Source organism: Bos taurus, chromosome 25 (genome assembly GCF_002263795.3).
Source record: "Bos taurus isolate L1 Dominette 01449 registration number 42190680 breed Hereford chromosome 25, ARS-UCD2.0, whole genome shotgun sequence".
Taxonomy (NCBI): Eukaryota; Metazoa; Chordata; class Mammalia; order Artiodactyla; family Bovidae; genus Bos; species Bos taurus.
This window is the reverse complement of record NC_037352.1, coordinates 21,151,902-21,168,590: the sequence shown is the minus strand read 5'-3', so window position 1 is coordinate 21,168,590 and position 16,689 is coordinate 21,151,902. Positions and strand designations below refer to the sequence as shown.

Below are 16,689 nucleotides of genomic sequence, written 5' to 3'. Positions count from 1 at the left end.
CTCGTGTTTGAGGTGGGGGCTGATCGCCTAGAGAGTTTCTCGCAGTATCTACTCTGCTCTCAGCTTTGGGTCTTCCTCTTGCTCTACATCTCAGAAGAGTTCTTATTCCACTGCCTGTCCTGACAGTAGACCTTTATTACTTGTTCCCTGATGCCCTTCGCCTGGCGCTAGTGGTGGTTCTGTTCTGATTAAGCCTCGGTCTTAGGAAGGCACGTGTCCCTGGTCTTGGAGGGACCTGTTTGTGATCCTGTTCCACCCCATCTCGGGCTGGGGCCAGGACACGTTTGCACATTGCACCCAGGGGTGCAGGCTTTTCCGTTCTTTTCTTCCAGCTGCCTTAGGTTTTCACCACTCTTCTAAGGACCGCAGGTGTGTTGTCCTTCCCCCAGCAGTGTGAGGCTTCTCCCTGGGGAGAGATGGATTTCGGTGGGCCATCGGGCCTTTCCCATTCTCTTTTTGTGAGGCCTTTGGAGAATGAGCCTGTTCCTCTTGTGAAGCGAGCTCCAGAGTGTGTCCTGTGTCGAAGCTGGGAGTCCACGTTCCTTTTCTCTCAGGCTCTGTGGGAGGAACCAGATTTAGGAGGGCTATTTTTCCCCCCCGTCACATGCATTCAGTATTTTTATGAGTATCAAAGATCCTACACTCGTTTCTGGGCCCTGAGAGGTTGTGTCTGAGAAGGCAATGGCAACCTACTGCCAGTACTCTTGCCTGGAAAACCCCATGGATGGAGGAGCCTGGTAGGCTGCAGTCCATGGGGTTGCACAGAGTCAGACACGACTGAAGCAACTTAGCAGCAGCAGCAGCAGAGAGGTTGTGTACCTGCATAAAATCGTCAGTATTTATATAGTGTAGGGACCGTAGATTGCTAGTCTTAGGGTTTGCCTGTGCTCTGATTTAGTTGGCTCTGACCATCCCCAGCTTGCGATTCTCCCAAGGGAGGATGCAGAGCCTTGATCACGCCCTGGGTGTTTCCCTTTAAGGTCGCTGACAGTGTCTTCCTGGTGGGCGATCAGGAACCAGGAGTTTCTGGACTTTATACTGGATCCTGCTGAAGTCAGCAGGTATTTGTATCAGCATATCCATGAATTGCATTTTTTTAGGAATCATAAAGCAAGACCCTAAACTTCCAGTGGATAAAATCTTGCCCCCACCTTCTCCCTGGCCCAAGAGCTCCATCTTTGATGCTGATGAAGAAAAGTCAAAGGTAAGGAGCTTCTCCCTGACCGTGGAGGCCAACCTGGAGTCTGAGCCGACCTCTTCTTTGAGGGACTCCCCTCCAGTACCCTCTGATCAGAACTGGCATGTGGGGAGGTGGGGTGAGTTCTCTCTGGAGCAGAGAGAGGTGTTGTAGGGTCTGTATGTCGTTTTCATGGAGAGGTCAAATAAGTGACCTATTCTTTGGGTCTTCCACCTTATCTGTTCGGTGTTCCCGAGGGAAAGAACGTACGAAAGGCCAACCCTAGTGGGTAGTTTGGGGGGTCAGTCGTATCCAGAGTGTGTGCGGTGTTTGGGGAAGGGGAGTGGGGAGGAAAGCATGGGTTGCACGTTGGCTCAGATCAAAAGAGAAAGCATCAGTAAGCCTGATCTCTCCCGTTTTCCTTGCGTTCCTGCCTCTAGTATTGCTGCTCCTCAGACATCATTAAGGAGAGGGGAGGGGAAAGCGAGGTGGTCCAGACCTAGGCCACGACGCGGGGATAACTCCAGGGTGCCTCCAAAAGGTGGCAGTGCTTTTGGTCAGTACTGTTCTCAGTCACTCAAGAGGTCTGGTGAGTGTAGGACCAGGAAGACTCCAGTCCGAGGATGGGTCTCTTCTGGTGCCCTCTGCCTTCCAGCCGCGTCTGTCAACTGTCCTCCTCCCTTGGATCTGGGTGCTGACTGTGGGCAGGATGAGCAGAGCTGTGCTGGGCTCTGGGCAGCTTTCCCTCTGGCTCCTCCTGTGGGGTCCTCAGGAGGAGCAGGGGAGGAGGTGTGGCGTGGACTCCTGAGAAAGTCAGTCTGGTGTCAGCTTGGGCCAGCTGCTTAGACACTGTGGTGCTCAGAAAGATGGCTCTCCATCTTTCCTGCCATCTATCCAATGAAGAGTGACTCACTCCACGTGTCAGGCATTCCGCTAGGCATTGGGAACAAAGTGGACGAGATTCCCGAGGTCTCTCACATCAGAGTATGTGGTCTAAGCCTGCCTCAGCACTGTTGACATCTTGGGCCAGTTAACTCCTTGTTGGGGGCTGTCATGCGCTGTGAGGTGGGGTACAGGTGTCCCCTGACCTCTACCCGCTGGGTGTCAGTACTGCCCCCAGTTGTGACCACCGACGATGTCTCCAGACTTGGCCAGATGTCTCCTGCGACATCCATCTCCATTCCCCTTTGAAACACCAGTGTTCTGTGGGGAATGTCACGATGGTCACGATCATTAAATCATTGCGTCATTGTGAGGATTTGGTAAGGTAATGCATTTAAATGTGCGAGCTGTTGTGACGGGTAATTCTGCTGTTGCTGGTGCTATTGCTCTGGGCCACTTGATGCAGGGAATTAGTTTCACTGAGTCGTGTTCCCTTTCCAGCTTCTGACAAGGCTTCTGAAAAGCAACCATCCTGAGGATCTTCAGGCTGCAAACCGGCTGATCAAGAATTTAGTCAAGGAGGTGGGCATTTTCCAGGGGGTTCTGCAGAACCAGCATTTGACAGGGGCTGGACAATGTAGGGAGATCCCCTGGAGGAGGGCATGGGAACCCACTCCAATATTCTTGCCTGGCGAGTCCCATGGACAGGAGCCTGGTGGGCTACAGTCTATGGGGTTGCAAAGAGTCGGACATGACTGAACCAACTTGGCAGCAGGGACAGTATATGTGTGTGTGTGATTGAGGGTGGGGGGCACAGTTAGCTGGAAGAAGAGACAGCTGCCTAACCCTGAACCAGGGAACAGCTGTGAGCTCCCTGAAGGGCAAGGTGGTGCCTGGAAGCAGAAACTTCTATGTGCTTCCAAGTATTTCTGTCCAAGAGCTCAAAGCATTTCACAGACCCTAGTTTCTGTCTCAATGACCAGTGTTGGTGTGGGAATCCAGGTGTGGGATTGTCCTTTCCAGAGGGATAGAGGCTGGTGATACAGTGGACACATGCTCCCCCTTGTCTGTCCCAGGAATTCCAGACCTTGAGCATCTTCTTGCCCGCTGAGTGAACACTCCACCCACTTAGTGTTTTGGTGGCTTCCTTGAGCTCTGCACAGCACAGCACGCCTCTCCGGCACACATTCAAGCTTTATCCAGAGCATCTGTCCTCACTTCATCGTCTTTCTTCCGAAAGGAACAAGAAAAATCGGAGAAGGTGTCCAGGAGGGTCAGTGCTGTGGAGGAAGTTCGGAGCCACGTGAAGGTGCTGCAGGAGATGCTGAGCACATACCGCAAGCCGGGACAGGCCCCGCCAGACCAGGCGGCCTTGCAGGTAGGTGCTCCTTTCAAAAACAAAGGCAGGGAGGGACTCAGGATGACTGACATCCTAAGAGTATGCACAGATTTCAAGAAGGCCTCACACAGTCAAAATAACAAGCATGTTCCCACCCCCTCAAACTGTCTCATTCTCCTCCTCTTGTTCCGCCTCTCTCCCAAGCAACCACTGATTCGTGTTTTCCCTTCTAGTTAGTTTGGGGCTTCCCAGGTGGCACTAGTGGTGAAGAATCCACCTACCAGTGCAAGAGACACGGGGGACACATGTTCCATCCCTAGGTCGGGAAGATTCCCTCGAGGAGGAAGTGGCAACCCACTCCAGTATTCTTGCCTGGAAAATTCCATGGACAGTAGAACCAGGCAGGCCACAGTCTGTGGGGCTGCAAAGAGTTGGACACGACTGAGAAAGACTGCTGATCAAGTTACATTTCTTAGACTCTTATATAAATGGAATGATGCAGTATTCCACCCCTGCCTTTTCTGGGCGTAGGTTAGGCTTCTCTGCTTTGGAGAAACTGTGGTGCGCATGTACCACAACATGCATATCCATTTGTCTGTTGATGGATATTTGGGTTGCTTGCAGCTTCAGGTGATTATGAAATAAGCTGCTCTGAACACTTGTGTTCAGGACCGTTTTGTGTGAACATGTATTTTCCTTTCTCTTGGGTAAACACCTCAATGTGGGATTGCTAGGTCATAGACTGGGTGTATAGTCAACGTTTTAAAAAGTGCCAGAGTGGTTTTATCATTTTATGTTTGAGACAGCAGTGTTTCAGAGTTCCATTTCTCCACATTTACACATCTTGAGATCTTTCTTTTTTTATAGCACACTTACTGAGAATTTTATGTAACAAACTATTTTCTAGGTCGTGTATGAGAGGTGTGAAAAGCTGCGGCCCACCCTGTTCCGGCTGGCGAGTGACACCACTGACGACGATGAGGCGCTCGGTACGGTCTTATTCTCCAGGCGTAGGCAGCACACAGCCCAGAGTGTAGGACCCGCGTGGGGCTTTCTGCCTGCCGTGGGGCTTCCTCTGTGCTGCTGACACACAAACTCGATGGTGGCTTCTAGGTGTTCCAGTGGTTGCGCTTGCGGATGGCATTGATTGAGTTGATTCTTGCAATTTTCAGAGGAATCTGGGCTTGAACAAGAAATGAGCAGCAGGCCTGCAAACATAGAAAAGGGTGGAGGTTTACCATCTGAGTTGGGTGTGAAGGGGATAGAAGGAAGAGCAGTTCCCACTGAAGACTTGCAGAAAGACTAGACCTCTGAGAGATCTGAGAAGCAGCTGCGAGGGGCATGTCTGGGAGGTTTCACACCCAGAGTGCCTTCAGGGGCTGGGTTGGGGAGCTCAGCGACGTGGCCAATGTGGAGTGAAGGGCACATGGGAGAACTTAAATCCTGTGCACAAGTATAGAAATGGCTAAAGCTTTTTATTTTCTGGAAGATCTCAAAACATGTAAAAGGGATTCTGTGTCCGTGTCCTCTTCACCTTCTGTTCACAATTGCCAGCTCACAGTCAGTCTTGATCTTGTTTTACCTGTACTGCACTGTCCCTTTGTCCTCCCCCTCCCCACACCCCCAGTTCTGTTTTTAAGCAAATACCAAACATTTTGGAGTAATCTATCAGCGTTCAGATTTCCTGGGCATTTCTCTGTCTATTCATCTCTTGCTGACCCTTTTTTTTCTTTTTTAAAGTCTGTTATAAATCAGAACCAGAAAGGAAAACCATGCTTGGTATTTAAGTCTCTTTCAGTGGTAGCCTCCTGTTTGTTTGCTTTTTTTTTTTTTAATTTCATGCATGAAAAACATGTCCTTTGACTTGTTTTTCTTGGTCTCACTTTTCTGATGGCATCTCCCTTGGTGTTTAATGTTTCTCCATTCCTGATATTTCTGAAATTCTTGATTTCTTATAAATTGAATCAGGAATCTTGTTCAGATTCAGATTCAAATGAGGGTGTGTGGGGGAGGAACAAGAATACATCATAGGTGATGTTATGAGGCCCATGGTGTCTGGTTTTCTGGGGGTTTTTTGTGATGTAGGTATTCTAAGCCTGTTATTTTCTCTGGTGGCAGTGAAGTCAAAATGAATGAAATTTAAAACACCTTGCACATGCCAAATACATTCAACCTCTTGTTTGTTCACTTCCATTCAGTTTAAAAACTGACAGGAAATTAATAGTTGGTTGCTCTTGAAGGCTTCTCCTAGCATGGTGGCCTGCAGTGTTACATACAGCCCCTGCCCCTGTTGCTATTCTCTCTCCCAGGAGATCCTTTCTTACAGGTAAACCAGACCATGAGATACCCTTGAGATTTTTGAAATCCACTGCATTGTTTATCTGGATATTTCAATTTGAATGTTCAATTTCCATCAGGAATGCTTGATCTGTATTTAGATTTTATGAAATTTACAGGTGAAAATGTAGATTCATGTACCAAATTGTTCCTTACACACTTGCCAATGACTGAATAAAGTCCCAGAAATGTCTTTTAATATTTGCATCCACATTGATGAAAAAGCTTTAAGTTTAAATTTTAAATTAAAACTAAGTTAAAGATTTAGTTCCTCACTTAAAAGGACCACACTTCAAGTGTTGGCTGTCATACTGGGCAGTACAGACCAAGAAAGTGAAAAGATTCGGTTCCTCCTCCAGCCTGAGAAGGAAATGTTGAGGTTCAGCACTTGAGTGACTGGGTCTGCCAGGGGCCTGGTCTCGTGACCTGGGGGCAGGAGGCATGGTCATACTGAACCTGGTAGAGCTGTGTGGTTGCTGCTTTGTGGATGGCTTAAAAAAGACTGAGAATGTTGGTTGCTAAACGGGGGATTCCGATTTTTCTCTTGTTCTTCAGCGGAGATTCTCCAGGCAAATGACCTCCTCACACAGGGAGTTCTGCTGTACAAACAGGTGATGGAGGGCCGTGTCACCTTTGGGAACACGGTGGACAGCTCTGTGGGAGACATACCTGTGTCCAGAGGTATGTGCAGAGAGCATCTTCCACCCTCTGCTTGGGGTAGCCTGCAAATCCCGGGAAAGAACTGACTCCTCAGAACATTCTGGGTTATGGTGTAGAAATGAGAGCACACACCCTCTTTTCCCTTTCCCTTGAGAATTGGTTTTATGCAGCCAGATTCTGCCCCATGTGTCATCACACATCAACTGCTGGGCAGCAACTAGCTTGTAAACAGAAGTGTGTGGTGGCTTTTCTGGGGCCAGATTCAGATTGTGCCTCTTGTGAGTGCTTACTTAGGGGAGCTCGCACCAAAGAAGATTGACCATCAGTGGTTCCTAGTGAAGGGCTAGCTAAATCAGAATCGGTCTAAAATAGTGCTTGAAATGCAGATTCTTAGACCTTTTTGGACCTAGATTACCTGGAGCTGGACCCCAAATTTTTATCAAGCACGTGAGATGATTCTGATAAGCGTGATCAGAACCTCAAAGGCCTCTGAGATGGAGCAATCCGCTCTGCTCTTGTCCTGGTTGGATGGACTGTAAGAGGATTCTGTGATGGCAGGGATGGGAAGGCAGTTCCTCTGGCTGCCTCGTATTTCAGATGCCACTCAATGCTGTGAGTCAAGCCAATCAACGGCAGTGGAGGGTTCTTCAGGGGTGTGCTAAGAGGGTGTGATGTCTTTTGATTGGGAGGAGGCCTGAGGGAAGTGGAGCTTTCACTCATATTTATTTTCCTGTCTGTTTTCTAGTCTTTCAGAATCCAACAGGCTGCGTGAAGAACTGCCCCCTGATTGACTTGGAGGACAGCGGGTCTGAGCAGGCTGGGGCTGTGACGCCATCTTTACTGCATCAGGACCTGGCAGCCTTAGGTAAGGGTGGTGTCTGGGGGGAGCTGGCACAGCGTGGTCCTGACACCCAGGGGGAGAGTAAGCCCATTCCCCTTGGGGAGTGTGTGCCTGTTTTTAGAAAGAATTGGGTTATACTGGGAAGTTCAGAGAGATCTTCCTTGTACCCAGTCTCAGATTTGCCATGAATGAGTTGAGTGAGTTCCGGTAATTTGCTTTGTCTCGGCTTTCTGAGTGCTCTAGAAAGGATGGTGTTAGTCTCCAGCTTGTATCAGGTAGAGTTACTGATGTGCATCTCCACGGTGTTCCTTCCTTGCAGGAATCAGTGATGCCCCAGCTACAAGCAGGGTAAGGAGGCTCTTCCTGGGGGCTGGAGAGGAGAGGGGAGGTCCCTCAAACCTGCCTTCATGAAGGCGGCACTGCCCCAGGGAGGGGGGAGGGGGACAGCATAGCCTGGTGGCTCTTGTGGACTCGGAGGTCCAGAGCCTCTCCCTCACTTCCACTGTCTGGCTTAAACCCCTGGAGGGAGACGTGTTTTTGCTCTTCTTCTGTCCCTGCCCTCTTCCGTTGTATCCAGACTCTTGCTTACCAAAGGTCTGCTCAGGAGTCAGGCCCTCTCGCCCTTTCTCCACCTGCCCTAGGAGATGTGGTTAGCCTGCTCTGCGGTGGCTTTGGGGTCAGGAGAGCTGTGCCCTGGTGTCACCACGGCTCACAGTCATTCATACACTGGCCTTACTTCAGCCATTCCTGGTTTGACAGGTTGCAGGTCAGAATTGCTGTCAGGAAAAGAAGAACCCCACCACCAGCGCACTGCCAGCTGGTGGTGCTCAGAGCCCTTCTGCAGAAAGGAACTTGCTGGACCTCCTCTCCCCACAGCCGCCTCCGGGATCTCTGTGAGTCTTGTGGGCAGGCAGCCGAGAAGTGTTGCTCCTGTGTGCCGTTGGCCAGGCTGCCGCTTTCCCTGAGGGCTGCCCTGTGTGCCGCCCCTTTAAGTCCCCATCCACCCCGAGTCAGGAGGACACACGCCAAAGGCCAGGACCTCTGGAAAGCGGTTTCAGGAGTAACATCAGCAGTAGCTGATGATGATGTTTTTGGTCTTTATAGGTTGGTTTTCTGTTTTCCTGATTTCACTAGTTTGCAGCGATGTTTGATTGCTAGAGAAATAGATCATATAGAAAATCCTAAATACCATTCCCTAAACACGAGGTTGAATGCGCCTTCTTTGCTTTTATCCTGCACATATAGTAATATGTGGCTTGTTTTACACAAGGGAGGTTATAATTTACAGGTTGTGCCATGCTATGGGTTTTTTTTTTAACTTTTTAAAAATAATTTTACATTTGGCTGTGCTGGGTCTTGGTTGCTGCTCTGGTTTTTCTCTGGTTGCAGCCAGCGCGGGCTCCTCTCTAGCTGCGGGGCACAGGCTTCTTGTGGTGGCCTCTCTTATTGCAGAGCAGGGGCCCTAGGGCGTGAAGGCAGGTAGATTCTTTACCACTGAGCCACGAGGGAAACCCCACTGTGGTTTTTTATATCACACATCTTTGATACATTTTCATCATTCATGTAAATTGGCTTCATTCTGATAGTTGAATAATAATTCATATACATATAATGTATACTTCGTCATTTCCCTCTTGGGGATATTTACGTAACTTGCAGTGTGGAGGCACCTGAAGAGTTTCTGTAGTACAGATTTATATAAATAGAGTTGCTCTAAGGTATGAATGTAAACACATTTTCATAGATCCTGTCCCTTTGCCTCTGGCAAGGCTGGAGCACTTTGCCCTCCCCAGACAGCTCCCTGAGAGCCTGTGTCCCTGGTGGAGACCTCCGAACTGGGTTGAGATGGAGCTGTGCTGGGAGGTCATTCTTATTTATATCTAACAGATTTCTTCCTAGTTTGCTCTTTATAACCGCTTGACATTCTAATTTTGGTGGGTCACTTCTGTCTGGACTTAGGTTTTCCAAAATTGTTTTTGATTTGTGTTCCAAAGGGACAAAATCATGAAGTATGAATGATGTGGCCAGTGTAACATGACTGCCTGACAACATTAATTAGTTTATTGGGTTCTTATTGTGTGCGCACAGATACACTTCATATACTTTCTCATTTAATTCTTATTATAACCCTATGAGATAAACATTAAAATGTCTCCATTTTGCAGATAAAATTGAGGCATGGGTTAGATTACTTTTCTAAACTCATATACCCTGAAAATATGTACATACACACATATGCATACACATTTATATTTATTTTTTCCCTTGTTCTTCAGAAAGTCTAATCAGATTCCCAGATTTCTCTACAGTTTTTCCAATCTTATTATTTCTTTGCAGGAATTATATTCCACAGAAAAGTATCCCCAAGGAAGTACCACCAGGTACCAAGTCCTCTCCAGGTTGGTCCTGGGAGGCCGGCCCATTGGCTCCTTCCCCATCTTCCCAGAACACTCCTCTGGCCCAAGTGTTTGTCCCTTTGGAGTCTGTTAAGCCCAGTAAGTACAGTTTCACTCTTTTTTCCCTCTCTATTAGACACCCAGCTTTATCCACTCTGGATTGATAGGAGTGGCTCTTAAACTGGGGAAGATACATGGGGGTTTATACTGTTTTATATCCTGCTTTATTTACTATTAAAAGCCATAGCATTGTTTCATGCCCTTAATCTTCAAAATCTTGCCTCCAGGCAAAGGATAAGGCAGGTGGCTTCATGGTCTCTTTGCTGATATTTTTCTTAGTTTTCTATCATGGGGTTGACTCTGAAGCATATTGGAAAGCAGAATTTAATTAGGGTTCTTGAGTCCACACAGGGACGTGATCTTCATTTGGAATTCAGGAAGGGAATGTTCAGTGTGACCTGAGGTAAATAAGAAGAGCTGGAATTAGAAGGAAAGGAAGGATTTGACTGGTGAGCCTCTTCCTCTAAGGAGCCTCATTAAAGCAGGAGACGTAGATATTAACCTCCCTTATTACAAAGGGGAGGAGACTGGAGGCCCAGCTAAATAACGTGACTGCCTGTGGTCAGCACCCTGATATGTGAGCAGGAAACAGCTGAGATCTTCAGGTCTAGGGCCTGGGCCCCTTCCTGGGGCACAGAGTGCCCTTGTGGCTCAGTGTGGTGAGCTCAGATTGCAGAAGACCTTGGAGCCAGGCAGAGCAAGTAAAGTCAGCAGTGGGGGCCCTTTGCATTCTTAATTTCTATTTTAAACATAATAAATTAATAAAGTATTAATTTCCTAGTTTTGATCATTGTACAGTGGTTATATATAATGTTAATATTTGGATAAGCTAGGTGAAAGGTATATGGGAATTCTTTTATGTTTTTGTAAGTTTTTTAAAAAGTAATTTTTATTGGAGTATAGTGGGGTATAGTCGATTTACAGTGTTGTGTTAGTTTCTGCTCTACAGCAAAATGGATCAGATATACATATATATATGTATACACGTACACATACACACACACATAGAGCTCCATTCTTTCTTAGGTTCTTTCCCCATATACCCTAACTTTTTATAAATCTAAAATTATTAAAACAAAAAAATGTTCAATATAGTTTTAGAAAAGGTAGAAGAGAACAGAAAATTAAAATCATCTGTATCATTACCACCCAGAGATGGAAGTTTTGTTAATATCTTGGTGTATTTTCTTGTCTTATCCATTTACATATATTTAAAAAATTGGTACTATGGTATATATACTGTTTTATATCCATAAATTCATACTTGTGTCACTAACATGTACTGTAACTCATGTATTCAACTTCTTTCTGAAGGATAATTTGTTTCCAGTCATTTACTGTTTAAACAGCGTTATAGTCAACAACTCATTGCAATAAATGGAGACCCATTTTTAAAACTTTCCTGGTTGTTTCATTAGGAAATAAAAGAGGAAATGCTGGGTTTAAAATTTTGACCTTCGCTGCCAAGTTTCCTTATAGAAAGTTTGCCGTTTGCCCATAACCTCACCACCATACCTCATGATTATTTTCAGTCTTTTAAATCTTTGGCAGTTTCGTTGTTAAAGTATGTATTCGTAATGTGCATTTTGATAAGTGATATTTGGCATGAGATAAGGATCTTCATCAAACTTTTTACCAGATGGTTAGCCATTTATCTACCACTTACTGAATTAGCCAATGATTTTCAAAAGTACTCTCTTGACGTGTTAAATTCTCAGGTTGGGTCTCTTTTACTTGCCATTTTGGATCGCAGTTTTGTCCATACCTGAGGATTTGTTCATGCAGATAGCCCTACTCCCCCTCCTTTTCTTATAGTTGGTCTCATGTATCTTTTTTCCCCCCAAATTAACTTTGAAATTATTTCTTAGCTAAATTAGGACAATCCCTTTAGTATTTCCAAGACCCGATTAATTTGAAAACATCTGATGTCTTTACTGTTTTGTCAAATGAAATATGAGAGATGTTGTATGTGTATATTGTCATACAAAAAAGACCAGAAGGATATAGGCCCAGATGTTAGCGGTGCTTACTTTTGGGGAGTAGTAAAGGTGTTTTCTGTTTCATCCTTTATGATATCCTGTATTTTTTGTGGTGTTCACACATTATCTTTTAATATTTATTTACTTGACTCTTCTAGATCTTAGTTTTGGCATGTGGCATGCAGGATCTTTTTTCTTTTGATTAAGTTGCCGCATATGAGATCTAGATCTCTGACTAGGGATCGAACCCACACCTCCCGCATTGGGAGCATGGACTCTTAGCCACTGGACCACCAGGGAAGTCCCCATATGTTATTTTAATCATAATCATTTCTTGCTCAAAAAAAGTTATTTTTTAATTTTTTTTTTTAACTGGTAATGCATGGTCGGGTGGCAGGGAGAGATCAGTTTGGAATGTCACAGGAGTCCGCCGGAGCTAATGAGGACTTGGGTTATGGTGGTGCAGAGGGTTGAGCCCAGGAGCTGTGCTGAGTGGAGGAGAGGAGGACTTGGTGACAGATGCACGTCTCTTTCAAGCATGGCTGCTCTTCAGGGGAGTTTGCATTAGCACTAATCCTCTTGGTTGGGTCCTTCTCTGCCAGGCAGCCTGCCGCCTCTTATCGTGTATGACCGGAATGGATTCAGAATTCTGCTCCACTTTTCTCAGACTGGAGCCCCCGGCCACCCAGAGGTGCAGGTGCTCCTGTTGACCATGATGAGCACGGCCACCCAGCCTGTCTGGGACATCATGTTTCAAGTGGCTGTGCCAAAGGTGAGTTAGCGGCTGGCCCGCTCCATGGAATTCTTCAATAAAGGCTGTCGTTTTTGAGCATCAGGTCCTTTTTGGGGACATGATCTATGAGATGGAAAGGTCAGAATCTTCACTTAAAGTAGATGAAGATAAAACGGGAATTTTGTTGGCTCAGTTAACTGGGGATTCCTGAATGTGTATCTTCACAGATGGCTAGATTCGGGTAGGTTCGTAAACAGTTCCTTAAGAGCCTGTCACTTTCCCTCTCTTGACTTTGTTCTTCCCTTCTGGAGCCTGTTCTCTCACAGACAATCTCCACAAAGCAGGAAAACGGCCACCAGCAGCTGCAGTTACGTGGGCTTTAACTCTTTTTATCTCAAAATAAACTGCCCGCTGGCATGAGGCATTGCATATGGATTACCCAACAAAGGGCTGGGACCGGCCTTGTTGATGTTACTAGTATACCTTGGGCCAGTAACTCATGTTCCGGGATGTGAGGTACTCTGGCCAAGTAGGATATTACATCCCTTTGTCAAGGGAAGTCAGTCCCCACAGGTTAACAGCCAAACTAGACTCACAAGAAATGGGCAAGGGGCCTGTCCTGAAAGGAAGGATTCAAGGCAGACAAAAATAAAACTCTGCATTTGCTTTTCTTTTTCTTTAAGGTTTACTTATTTTTATTTTGTTATTATTTTTAAATTTATTTATGGCTGCAGTGGGTCTTGGTTGCTCCACGCGGGCCTTCTCCAGTTGCAACAAGTGGGGACTGTTCTTCCTTGTAACTGTTTATTTTGTATTGGGGTACAGCGGCGCAAGAGTGTTGTGCTAGTTTCACGTGAACAGCGAAGGGACTCAGCCGTACACACGCACGTGTCCATTCTCCTCTAAACTGCCCTTCCATCCAGGCCGGCAGGGTCCGCTCTCCAGCTGCAGTGTTCGGGCTTCTCATTACTGTGGCTTCTCCTGTTGTGGAGCTGGGGCTCTAGAGCACGGGCTCAGTAGTTGTGGCAAATGGGCTTAGTTGTTCCCTGCATTGGCACTGCAATGGCAGGTGGATTCTTTACCACTCAGCCACCAGGGACGCCCCAAACTATGCACTTTCTAACATTCATGGTAATTTTGTAGGGCATCGACTCTCATTACCTCTATCTTACAAATTATCAGTCCAGGGTTCAGAAAGGTTAAGTATTTTGCCCAGAGTCACAGAGCTAGTGAGAGGCAGAGTTAGAATTCAGTGCAGGATGTGCGGTCTTTCTTTATGTGCTGCATCTCAGAAGCTGACCTTTGACCACACAACTACAGATACACTTTCTGTATGGGTGGGGTGGGAGGGTCTTCAGATTCTTTCAGCCATTGGTGGGGTGGAGGCCAAGCTCTCCTGTTCACCAGATCTTCCTCATTAAAGCTGTCGTTTGTTAGGCATGAGTTATATGTTGGATTTCTCCCCCCGATAGTCAATGAGAGTGAAACTGCAGCCGGCGTCCAGTTCTAAGCTTCCTGCTTTCAGTCCTTTGACGCCTCCAGCTGTGATCTCTCAGATGCTGCTGCTGGACAATCCACACAAAGTACGTTCTGGTATCTGTGCTAGCAGGGAAATGGGGGCCCTTGAACTCCAGGTAGACAGCCTGGCAGGTGGAGAGAACTGTATTGAGGTCTTAGTTTGGTTGGGATGCTGGTGGAATGTCCCTTGCTGGAGTCTGTTTTCCTTTGGGGCTGATTGGAAGATCTGTGACCAGATTGTCATAGCTGTGGACCAAGGGAGTGGTCCACACACTCTCTAGCTCCATGGAATCCTCTGGAAAGGTAAGGCCAGCCTGTCGTCTTAGCTGGTCTCCACCTCATGGCTGCTAAAGTGTGGGAAGACACCCAGGGTGTCTTCCTGGCTCCCCCGTGTTTATAGTCCCAGAGGGTCGAGGCCAGGGTATGCCTGTCACCCAGGCATACCTAACTTGGGTGGAGTTAACATACACATACTGTTACTTGCTGACTGCTGAGTGGGTAAAGGCTTTGACTCTGGGCCCATCTCCCTGTCACTCCCCACTAATTTAAGGTCTTTTATCTTTGCCCAGGAGCCCATCCGGTTACGGTATAAGCTGACATTCAACCAGGGTGGACAGCCTTTCAGCGAAGTAGGAGAAGTGAAAGACTTTCCGGACCTGACAGTCTTGGGTGCAGCCTGACTCCTCCCAGGACAGAGCTTGCCGTTCACGCTTAGGCTAATGTTCCTTTTGCTGTCTAGATAGGACTGATCATGGTGATTTAGTGCAGAGTGCCAAGAGTTCTGTCCTGACATCAGGCTCTGGATGCCAGCCTCCGACTTATTCTGCAGATGTGTGTGTGTGTGTGTGTGTGTGTGTGTGTGTTGCCAGGGGGCTCAAGGGGAGGGATGAAGGCAGTGTGGGAAATGCTAAAACATTTCTGATAACCATCTGCTGCGGTCATGTCTGGTTTTGCACGTTGGTGGACACTGATGTCCCTGCCTCAGGTTGGAGGTTTTATAAGCCAAAGTTGTCACTGTTGTTTTCCATGTATTATTACCTTTTCATTCATCCACTCTGTGCCTTGTCAGCCTCTGAAAGTCTTGGTTGCTCCCAGGCTGCTGTTCTCAGGGACCCATAAGGGACCTGGTGGTTCTTGGGGCAGAGTGTCTTCTGGGATGCTCTCTTCCAAGAAGGACCTCGTCTCCATTTCCATTAGCAAATGCTGCTTGCATGTGTCCCGGAAGACCTTCTGAATGGAACGCTTGTTGCACTGTGTCCTAGGCGAGGGGTTGCCACTGGACCAGAGGACCGCGCTTGGTGGGCCAGTCATGTCCTTTACCACTGTGCCTTAGAATCGCCCGTAGACAGACCCTGCAGGGCAGAGGGGAAAGCAGATCCCAGGCCTTATGCAGGCCTCAGGTTCCATGGGCTGGGCAGCCTGTCTGGACCCTTCCTCAGGACCCTCATCTCCATCCTCCTCCTCTTTCTCTGCTACCATTTACCCAGAACTCTTTGAAGGTGACACAATGCCAGTCGTTGTAAGTCATAACTGACAGGTTCACCCTGGCCTGTCGACTTCACAATCCACGGTGAAGAACTGTGATGCAAATGAGATACGAAAAGAGTTTAGCAATGATTCAAGTGGTGACTAAATCTAGAAAGTCATTGAATAAATACCTGTGTAACAAATATACTTTGTGGAGTTTTGAGTAAGTAGGAGATGCAATGCCCGTTGCATTTGGAGATGATAGGCTAGAAGGGATTGCTCGTCTGTTGAAGTGAGGAAGACTTCCTGAAGAATGTGGAACCTTAAGAACTCTTTCAGGGAAGAGAAGCCCTGAAGATCTGAATGAAGCTGAAAGAGACGGATTTTTGTTACATTTTTGTCATGGTGTGAACAGAAAATTCCAGGCTTGTTACAGTTATTCCTTAGCACCTACTAGGTGCTAGGCATTTGTGCGTGTTTTCCAAGTCATGCTTGGCCTGATGAGTGGAGAGAGCTAAGCCTGGCTGAGATGGCCCAATGTAGGATATGAGATCTGAGCAGCTCACCTGTCTGGGCAGGATTCCACTTCAGAAACTGCATGGCTTTTGGGGGGCTCTTTGTCACAAAATTGGGTGCTTTGTAGTCTGATCTTTTACTTCCTGCATATAACTGAAAATCTGCCAAGACTGTTGCGGATGGGAGCTGTAAAAAAAAATCAAGGTATGCTTGATGTGAAAACTCAAAACAGGTAAGTGATGGGGTGATTTCTTCATTTGTCATAACTCATAAGATTCATTTGACTCTAAAGTCTTATGTTCAGATAGTCTTTAGAGCCTTTATAGGCTCAAGTTTATTTCATAAGGTCTTCTATAATGCCTATTGTAAAGACGATGCCTGGCTATGAAGAACTTCCATCCAAAATGGGTAAATGAGACTGACAACATGAAAAGACCTTTATCCCAGAGTTAAAAGGTAGAATCTCTGAACATACATCTGTTGCCTAGGAGACAGCTTGCCAGTGGTTCTCTGCTTGGGTGGAGTTGGACAAGGCAAGGGGGTGGGGGGTGGGTGTCCTGAAAGTGGCCAGCAGTGCCTTCTAATTCTGAAGTTCAGTGACCACTTAAGACATAGCCCTTACCCTTTATTCACTCAACTGGTAGTTGACTAGGTGCTGTTGGGAGACCCATCATGTGTCTGGCGGAGGTTTGGCACTGATGACCCCGTGTTTCCCCTCTCCTGAACTCCTCCTCCCAGGATCCTGCTCATCCCTGTCTCTCGGCCTATCTCTGACTGTTCTTTT

The 16,689-nt window shown here is 46.9% G+C and overlaps 1 protein-coding gene across 1 annotated transcript in view; it reads left to right on the top strand.

The window, feature by feature from the left end:
* GGA2 (golgi associated, gamma adaptin ear containing, ARF binding protein 2) overlaps positions 1-15,592 on the top strand; it is a 29,481-nt gene extending 13,889 nt beyond the window's left edge. The window contains exons 6-17 of the mRNA XM_024985420.2: positions 1,101-1,204; positions 2,561-2,641; positions 3,300-3,437; positions 4,306-4,387; positions 6,291-6,416; positions 7,141-7,260; positions 7,556-7,584; positions 7,996-8,129; positions 9,574-9,731; positions 12,274-12,443; positions 13,877-13,987; positions 14,492-15,592. Coding sequence (XP_024841188.1) covers positions 1,101-1,204; positions 2,561-2,641; positions 3,300-3,437; positions 4,306-4,387; positions 6,291-6,416; positions 7,141-7,260; positions 7,556-7,584; positions 7,996-8,129; positions 9,574-9,731; positions 12,274-12,443; positions 13,877-13,987; positions 14,492-14,602 — 1,364 coding nt within the window. The 3' untranslated portion in view covers positions 14,603-15,592. The remainder of the gene's footprint in view (positions 1-1,100; positions 1,205-2,560; positions 2,642-3,299; positions 3,438-4,305; positions 4,388-6,290; positions 6,417-7,140; positions 7,261-7,555; positions 7,585-7,995; positions 8,130-9,573; positions 9,732-12,273; positions 12,444-13,876; positions 13,988-14,491) is intronic.
* Positions 15,593-16,689: the final 1,097 nt, after the last annotated feature.